Below are 9,624 nucleotides of genomic sequence, written 5' to 3'. Positions count from 1 at the left end.
ATTTGGGGTGGGTGCACATGGGAGGGTGGTCAAGCATGGGTTAAGGGGGGGGAGAATGGTTTGGGTGGTCCCCAATGTAAGAGGATAGCCAATAGGGGATCTCTGCATGCCTGCCATACCTCCACCTCAACATACCATTGCCCCACACAAAGGAGCACTCTCATTGGTACACCTCAAATCCCTCTCTAATCCCTTGAAATTAGGAAACACTAATTGGAGGCCCTTTTGAGACCCCATTTCTCCCCTAATGAGAGAGAGATCAAGTGAGAGAGAGAGAGAGAGAGAGAGAGAGAGAGAGAGGAGAGGATAGAGTGAGAGAGTAAGATCGGGGGGGAGAGAGAGAGAGAGAGGGAGAGAGAGAGAGAGAGAGAGAGAGAACAAGCGACACACACACACACACACACACACACCAGAGAGAGAGTAAGAGCGAGAAGAGAGATAGAGATAGAGATAGAGAGAGAGAGAGAGAGAGAGAGAGGAGGATAGAGTGAGAGAGTAAGAGAGAGAGAGAGAGAGAGAGAGAGAGAGAGAGGGAGGGAGGGAGAGGGGGGAGGATAGAGTGAGAGAGTAAGAGCAGAGAGAGACAGAGAGAGAGAGAGATAGAGAGAGAGAGAAGTGAGGAAGAGAGAGAGGGAAAGAGAGAGAGAGAGAGAGAGAGAGAGAGAGCAAGCATAAACTACATGTAATGGTTGGCAGGCAGGAGGGCCCCACAACTGACGTGGCGTAGTGATACACACACATACACATAAATATATAAATAATTTATATTTAAATAAAAAAGCATATATATTTTACATATTTATATATTTATATATTTATACGAATAAAAATATGTATATCTATATATAAATATAATTTTTAATGTGTTTTAATAAATTTATATATATATGTATATGTAAACAACTATATATATACATATTATTTATTTATTATTATATTTACGATGCCACGAGAGAGAGAGAGAGAGAGAGAGAGAGAGAGGTACAGAGGGAGAGAGAGAAGTAGAGAGGGAGAGATAGAAGTAGAGAGGGAGAGAGAGAGAGAGAGAGAAGAGCACAGGGGCCAATGGAGAAAAAGAGAGAGAGAGGTAGAGAGAGAGAGAGAGAGAGAGAGAGGGAGGTTTTTATAAACAAATATTTATATTTATCTTTTCATAGATAAATATGTATATTGATATATTTAAATATTAATATTAATATTTATTTATCTATTATATATTTATATATATATATGTACATAGAGAGAGAGAGAGAGAGAGAGAGAGAGAGAGATAAGGCTAGACGGGCGTTTTCATATATATATTAGGCGAGGGGGAGAGAGGAGTTTTTTACTTCGTAGGAACAATCCCAAGACGCCAAATTAGGCGTATCCGAAGTCGATCGCAGGGATCGAACACACACACACAACGACACGAACCAGATAGAGAGAGAGAGAGAGAGAGAGAAGTACAGAGGGAGAGAGAGAGAGAAGAGCAAAGAGGGCACAGGGGCCAATGGAGAGAGAGAGAGAGAGAGAGAGAGAGAGAGAGAGAGAGAAGGCTAGACGGGCTTTTTCATATATATATTAGACATATGTGTGTGTGCGTGTGTATATATATAGATATATATCTATTCTACTCTTAACGACATGTATAGACACATAGGCATATATATGTACATGAGCATATATATACTCAAGAGCATGTGCACACATTTGTGATATATAAGTGTATGTGTGTGTGTATCACATATTATGCATATGCATATATATACATATTTACATAGATAAGATTGAGAGAGCGAGAGAGAGAGAGAGAGAAAGAGAGAGAGAGAGAGAGAGGAGAGAGAGAGAGAGAGAGAGAGAGATGTTACCAAAACCACTTTTTCCCAACTGAAAATAATTCTAAATATCCAATTTGAAATTTCATTTAAAAGCATTCATATATTGAGATTTGTAAATAAAAGCTATACTTTTATTCCTTGAAATTAAAGACACCCTAGGATCCAAATCTTGAGACCTAGCGGAGCAACTTATTAAAAAGCATCCAAATGTTGTTGAGATTTGTAAACTTTCACCTGGGGGAGAGAGAGAGAGAGAGAGAGAGAGAGAGAGATGTTACCAAAACCACTTTTTTCCAACTGAAAATAATTCTAAATATTCAATTTGAAATTTCATTTAAAAGCATTCATATACTGAGATTTGTAAATAAAAGCTATACTTTTATTCCTTGAACTTAAAGACACCCTAGGATCCAAACCTTGAGACCGAGCAGAGCGGGTCTCTAACCAGTCATAGATAGATATTTATTCATATTTTAATATTTAGTGATTTGTGTGTGTGTGTGTGTGTGTGTGTGTTTAGAAGATTGGTTTAATGAAAGACAACTGAAATTTTTTGAATATTTGTGTGTTTGTGTGCGTGCACGCGCGTGCGTGTTGATATGTATGTATATGTTTTTCACAAATTTTCTTAAAATTCCTGAAAGTTTGAGATTTATAAATGAAACCATAAATTTTATTAAGCGCAATCTATGATGGCAACCTTGAGACCTAGCGGAGCATGTGTCTAACCCATCGTAGACAAGTCAAGTTACTCGTCGTAATAACATATTTCTATCATTCTATCAATTTGCGTCAAAGACCAGTGTGACGTCGCCCTCGCCCTTATATTCAAGTACTAAATTCAATATGCGTCCACACATTCACTGCCGTACCCTCCCTTCGTCCTGCGTTGGACAGTTCTTGTTGAGTCACGAGTGGTCACTGGTTTGATAGCCGCGACCCTTGCACAATTCTTGCTCTGGTGGTTGAGTCACGAGTGGTGATGGTTGTCTATTTTTGGAGCAGGCTAAGAGTCGAAACTTGGAACAGAAAAAGGGTGCTGTCGATACCATTGTCCATTAGGGCCGATTAATGTTGGTATGTCCGTGAGGCTTGAGAGGCCTCCTCAAGGAGGCAACCATCTCAGAGCGGGACCAAACAAAGAGGCCAATACTTATCAAATTGAGCAGCTCAAAAATAACAATCCGGGTAGCTCGAAAATGGAAATCTGGACAGATTGAGATGGGTAGAATCTCAGGTATCGAGAGTCGGAGTGGGAGTGGTCACTCCACTCTTCAGCTACCCTCACATTCATTAAATACATAGACTCGCATTCCTGATTCGTGATTCCTTGATTCCTTGTACCTCATTCCCGAATACCTCATTCCTGAATCCTCAGCATAGTGATGACATTGCCTTTTCTATTGTCTTTTCAATAAAACTACTTTAAAACTTACAAACATAATTTTGAGTCTTATCAAATACATACACTCGCATTCCTCATTCCTAATTCCTTGTACCTCATTTCTAAATCCTCACACCTCATTCCTGAATCCTCAGATAGTGATGACATTACCTTTTCTATTGTCTTTTCAGTAAAACTACTTTAAAACTTACATACATAATTTTGAGCCTTATCAGATTGTTTAAAGCCCTTAAATATTAAGGCGGCTTAACCACTGGGATTAGATTTCAATTTCAGATGGAAAAAATTACACTATCTCTGAGCACTGATGCCATTAGCAAAAACAAAAAGAAAGAAAGATGAAAGAGCAAATCTCAAGAGGAGAGATTAAAGGCTATTGTGTGATGGTGGTGAACGATGGAGGAGAGATAAAAGGCTATAGTGTAAAGGCTATTGTGTGGGACAGATGGCTCATCTCAAAGGCTTCTAGGACAGCCAGTGGTGCAGGATGATGCGTGGGAATATGCGCAGAGGGTCTTGATGAACTTTGGGATGAAAAAGGATGGAGCACCTGAGCCAAGAGTTCTCTCGCTCTCTCTAAGGATGAGGGAGAGGAGATTAAAGGCAATTGTGTGATGGTGGTGAACGAGCTCTGAGTCTCATGGCGTTGGAAAAGAGCTCAAGGTTGTTGAAGGAGGAGCCTGCAACAGCCCTTTTGGCTGAGTCTCTCCATTGCTTGGCTTTCTTCTTCATCTCCTTGCCCTTCTCTCCCTCCATCAATTCTCTCACCTTCTTCTCCACTTCTTCCTTCCTCGCCAACCCCCCTTCCCCCTTCTCCAACTTCATCCCCACCCCCCACCCGTCCACCGCGCACCTGCAATTCATCGGCTGATCCGATATCCATGACCACCCCAGTAGCGGTGCCCCCGCGCTTATCCCCTCCAACGTCGAATTCCACCCGCAGTGCGTCAGAAATCCTCCCACCGCCTCGTGACACAACACCTGCAATTGTGGCGCCCACGATACTATCGATCCTCTCTTCCCCACCCTCTCCAGAAAGCCCTCAGGAAGCTCTGCTGCTTCTCCCCACATCACGCCCGCACGCAGAACCCACAGGAACGGTTGCTCGCTTGCTTCTAGCCCCAGAGCAATCTCCCGGAGTTCCTCTGCTGAGATTAAGGCGAGGCTTCCAAAGGATACATAGAGAACGGAGTGAGGTGGATGCTTGTCCAGCCATCTCAAGCAATCGTTATCGGAGGCGGTTGTAGCACTTTGCGAATGAAATGAATCGTCAAAAAAGGACGAAGGTAGCAGAGGGCCTACGGTATAAAAGGGATGCTTCTTTTGTAGGGCAGCTACTGTCTCTTGCTCGAGCTCATCGAAGGTGTTAGCCAAGATCCAGTCAGACTCGCCAATACGTTTGAAGGGGTGAACGAAAAAGTCGAACATGAAGTCCTGAGGGTCGTAGGCCTGCAAGAAAGTGTTCATTTCTGAAATTTTGAAAGGCGGAGCTCCAGGAACGCACGTAATTAGATCTGAAGGGTCAGAACCTGCGTGAGACGACAACAGCATGAGCCAACAAATCCGGTACTCTGGGCTGAAAGCAAATAGACACTCTCCGCTGTTTTTAGGACAAACGGATGTCTCTGCGAAAAGGGCGGACCTCGACGTTCTGGAGTAAAACCTGTAAGACAGAGCAGAGAAAAGGGAGGAGCTATACCTTCTGGAGGGCGGTAGCCGTCGGAGACGAGCATGACGGAGACGTAACTTGCTGCAGACTGGGTCCAGAAGGCAACGTAAGGAAGGTGGAGCTGGTGGGCGATGTCCTGGGCGAACCAGAGGAAGGAGTTAGAGATGAGGCAAGTGACGGGAGGATCTTGAAGGAGGAGACGTTGGAGAAGGGCTCTGAGGGGGGAAGGGAAGTGGGCAAAGACAGAAGCGAAGAGTTCGTAGGGGTGAGAGGTGCGGCCATGGTCGGAAGGTAGGCCATCGGGGATGTGCTCGAAGCGGATATCAGAAGAAGAAGAAGAAGAAGAAGGGAGGGGGATGTTCTTGTGAGTGGTGTTGTTGAATTCAGTGTTTACAAAGGTGATCGTGAAGCCATGTTGGGAGGCCAGGAGATGAGCTAGATGTAACATGGGGTTGATATGGCCTTGCAAAGGCAGAGGCACCATCACTGCATGTGGACGCTTAGCATCCTCCATCCCTCCCGGCAACTCTCACTCTCTTGCAATGGCTATGGCAACTCTCTCTCTCTCTTTCTCTCTCTCTCAATGGCAACTCTCTGCCAACTTCTCCTTTTGCCTCTCTCTTATATACTCCAAGCCCAAGGGTGGTGCTCCTTAGCCCCAATCACAACTAATAAGAACATTATACAACATGTTTTTCATTCTAAGCCCAATGGTGGTGTTGCCTAGCCCAATCACAACCAATAAGACATTATACATGTCATCTCTCCCACATGTTTTTCATCCCATGCCCCTTTTGGACTAGGTCTCAGGCCTCGGCGGCACCATCACTCCATCAGTAGGATTGTCATCTTAGTCATCCTGCAAGATCATCGTTTTAGTCATCTCGTCGGATCGTTGCCTTACAATTATCCCATCGGATAACTTTTAAGGCATCCCACCAGATCGTCGGATGACTGTAATCTAAGACGACGATCCGATGAGATGACTAAGACGACGATCCACCATCATGTGATGTCTCCCACATCCTTCCCCAAGTCTCAGGTTGGTTACACGCACTCACTAACTCATGCCCACCCCCATTATCAATGCCAACACTCTGCCAACAACCAATGCGATCTTTGAGTTGCACTTCCTACCCTTTGTTTCCACTTTCATGGGCAAAGAGTTGAGGCTGGCCCATCAATGGACAGGGATAGCTCCAGCCTATGTTTACCCTCCTGCTAGCCATACCCTCTTCCCACCTTTCACCTCCAAGACCATCTACAAAGCTGGTGTGTAATGGGGTGCACCCATTCTAGAGTACCCATGACTCTTTTTTGGCACTATTTAGGTGCCCTTTGGCAGTCTATAGAGAGCCTTAGGGTGGTTACACATTGAGGGTGCCCACCAAGTTGAGCTGATGTGGCAAACATTTCCACCACCAATAGCTAGTTTTCTTTTCTTTTCTTTTTGTATGAAAGAAAGATTCATATTTAAAACAAGGATAAAAAGATGGATATCATTCATAAGGCCTGCCCTGTAAATGTTAGAAACATTTAAAGGAAGCCCCTATAATTCTAGTTTTCCATGGTGGATGGACAACAAAAAATCCCACAAAATAATTTTGCTTTCAAAACGAACCATCACTAAGACATTGCCTAAATGTGGGGGGAAAGATTTCTCCATGAGATGCCTGGTGGGTGTAAGTGCCTCACATAGCAAAGCTAGCTCTCAAAATAAAACAAAACCTAAAGGGCAGGCCAAAAAAGTGAAAATATCTATTAATGATAAGTGTAATAGGCAACCAATCTTGGCCGCCCATTGCTCGCCCAAGCTTGTGCATAGGGCTAGTGTGTAAACACCCTTATAATTTGTGCTTCACATACTTTGCATCATCATAGCACCCTCAAGCTCTTCTTCCCCATTCACTTCTCATTCACTTTCTATCTCAAATGCTTCACTAGGCCCATTTAAAAAAGACATTCTAGTACCTTGAAATCACACCAAACTTTAGATTATGTGGACCTACAACTGCTTCACATCCAACTTTGTTCATATTATCATGGCTTCAAGGCACGTATACATGATAAAAAATAAGTACAATATTCTACGTTTAGGATTGGTAGCTCCTTCTCATTCAAAGCCATGTGTGCTAGCATTTTAGTGCAATATTGAGGGAAAAACTTTTGTTATCTTGTGTGTAAAATCCTAGCATCACCTATTTTCATTGCCCCATCATGGAGATTACTTGTGCATAGATAGGAAAAGCCATATTCTTGGCTCTCACTTGATTCCTCCAATAGTTTATTGACATATACTTCCCATCTACTTATTCAAAAGGCTCTTAATCTCAACAAATTATTCCAATATTCAAATGTAATTGAATAGACCTTTCTTTTTTAATAGAGAAGATCCAATTCATATGTTAGGTGAAAAGACGGAGATAGCCCAATAAAGCTAAGGTCAAAGGGACAACTTCAAAATTTCATGTACAGGAATTGGAACTCGAGCTCATGACATCCTTTACTCACTCATAGGGTCTTTACATAAGAGTTTGTTTGAAATGGGTTTTCAATTCTTACCCTCATAAATACCAGGAAGGAAGGCCCTTCCCTCATAAATAGGGGTGTCCACATTATTCACTTTCTCTTTACACACAACCCCTTTGCCTTTACCCTCCCTTTTTTCAATATTTGATAAAATTTTAACATATTTTCAATTGTGGGACCTATTTGAGTGTTGAAAAGTGGTAAGAAAGAGTTTAAGACACTTGGAATTAAGGTACCTACACATCATTTGCATAAAAAGGCATACGTTGAAACTCTTCCTTTTTAACAATTCTTATTCTAACATGGCAAAGGAGACTTTGACCCCCTTCCTAGCTATAAAGCATTTATGCCAGTCCATATATACTCATCCCCTTAGTTGGGGTACTAAAAAAATTACACCACTAACCACATCACGCCAATCTAAGAAGAATGTTATTGATTATATTAAGTCTCGCCTATCCAAGCCCTTTAGTGTTAACATATATATTTAAATTATCTACAAATTTCCTATTCAAGAAGTCCATGTCAACTTGAACAATTTCTAATAAATGTGGGTAATGCTTTATTATTTATCAAAAGAAGTTTGATGGTCTGAAGATTTGCCTATCAAAATTTCTTTCTTTATATGATTAATTTGTGACTAACCTTGCATTCTATCCCATCATTAAGTTGACTAAATTAAAATGGCTTAATTAGTCATCCTATATGTCTAGTTGTAAGTCATTGTCTTGCATGAAGGGGCTTACATGATATCAATGTGTATGTCATTGCTTGGCTTAACTAATATTTGATATTTAATAAATTACAAATAATTTTGTCTATTTGCAAGCCTACATAGCTTCTAGGAGTTCAAGTTGGAAAGAGTTAATATATAAGGAGAAGATATGTATATAAGCATCCTATGGGCTCGAGAACTTCACCTCACAGAATTTTAGTGTACCACATGCTGCATGCATTCAAAAAGGGGGGTATTTAGTGCAACTTTTGGGGGAAATTTAATGGGACTACAATAACAAGAGGGGTCTTTTAATTCAACTTTACAAAAGAATTTGTTATCTCAGAAGTAAAGAGGGGTGGCTTTATTGAGGGGAAATTTTTAATTGAGGGTTTTTTTTAAATACCCTTTGAATGCACCTGATACAGTAGTGCACCCCTTGAGCCTTGGAGTTGCATCTTTAGAGCAACAACTTTACAATCCAGTTTCTTTGCATATGCCATCCACACCATGGTGTTCAAATTGTTTAGGGAACTCCTTCTATGTATAAAACTTGTCACCATCAACAATTTATTGATATCATGCATAATGATGTGATGGGTGACTTCAAAATAGATGATGTCATTGCTGACTCAAAAGTTAGGAGTTAGAGTTTAGTTGCTATTTTGCTCCTCTATTTTCATGCTTCTTTTAATGGTGGCCCACTTTAAATATGATATCTACACGATGGTCTCAACTCCTTTAAGGCACTTCTTCTTTGCATAAAAACTTGTTAATGTCCACAATTCCACAACATCATGGAGAATCATGCCATGATACAGACAATGTAGCTATTGAGTCAAAGTTGGATGCATCATCTTTTCGTTTTAAGGATCAATAATGTAAGATCGAAATGAACAAAATAAAGTAATCTATGAGTTTCCTTTGAAAAAACTAAATGCCCATGTAGTCTTTTGAAAAGAAATATAATATGCCTCAAATTTTGAAACCAAGATTTTTTTTTTTTGGAAACCAAGAGAGCTTTGGAAACAACATGAAGTTTTGCATTGAGCTACCTAAAAGCTTTGTAAAACAAAATCATTTTTCAATTTATTAGATTTCCCATTGAGGTACAAAATTTATACATTCTCCCTAGCAAAATTCATCACCCATTGATTGATTAGCACATTCTACAATTTCCATATCAAAAAGATTTAAGGACATTCATGAGATTATTCTTCCTACAATACTATTTCTCAACATGCATCTTCATTATTAAAAGAGTAGAGATGGTCATCATTCACCGATAGTATTCTCTATACAGTATCCTTCCTCTTTCGTTCTGCTTTAATCTATATCAATATATATATATATCTATGGCTCTGTTTTATTGTACTTAATAACAACATGAAAATCCATAAGCCTAGGTTCAAAATGTGCATTGTCAAAGGTTGACTAAGATTAGAGTCTCTATGACTCTAAGATGGCCCTATCTTCCTTCAAAAGG

The 9,624-nt window shown here is 40.8% G+C and overlaps 1 protein-coding gene across 1 annotated transcript; it reads right to left on the bottom strand.

Annotated features, from left to right (window-relative positions):
• Positions 1-2,603: 2,603 nt before the first annotated feature.
• Positions 2,604-5,460, bottom strand: LOC147894418 (UDP-glycosyltransferase 85A7-like). The gene is made up of 2 exons (XM_087384945.1): positions 4,925-5,460; positions 2,604-4,754 (listed from the first exon to the last, which is right to left on the bottom strand). The coding sequence occupies exons 1-2, from the start codon at positions 5,406-5,408 to the stop codon at positions 3,823-3,825; spliced, it is 1,416 nt and encodes a 471-aa protein (XP_087241071.1). The 5' UTR covers positions 5,409-5,460; the 3' UTR covers positions 2,604-3,822.
• Positions 5,461-9,624: the final 4,164 nt, after the last annotated feature.

This window comes from Dipteris shenzhenensis, chromosome 14 (assembly GCF_047967505.1).
Source record: "Dipteris shenzhenensis isolate YYH24624 ecotype China chromosome 14, Dip_SZ_1.0, whole genome shotgun sequence".
In the NCBI taxonomy this organism is placed as follows: Eukaryota; Viridiplantae; Streptophyta; class Polypodiopsida; order Gleicheniales; family Dipteridaceae; genus Dipteris; species Dipteris shenzhenensis.
Note: the sequence above shows the minus strand (reverse complement) of the source record. Positions and strands in the feature narration are given on the sequence as shown.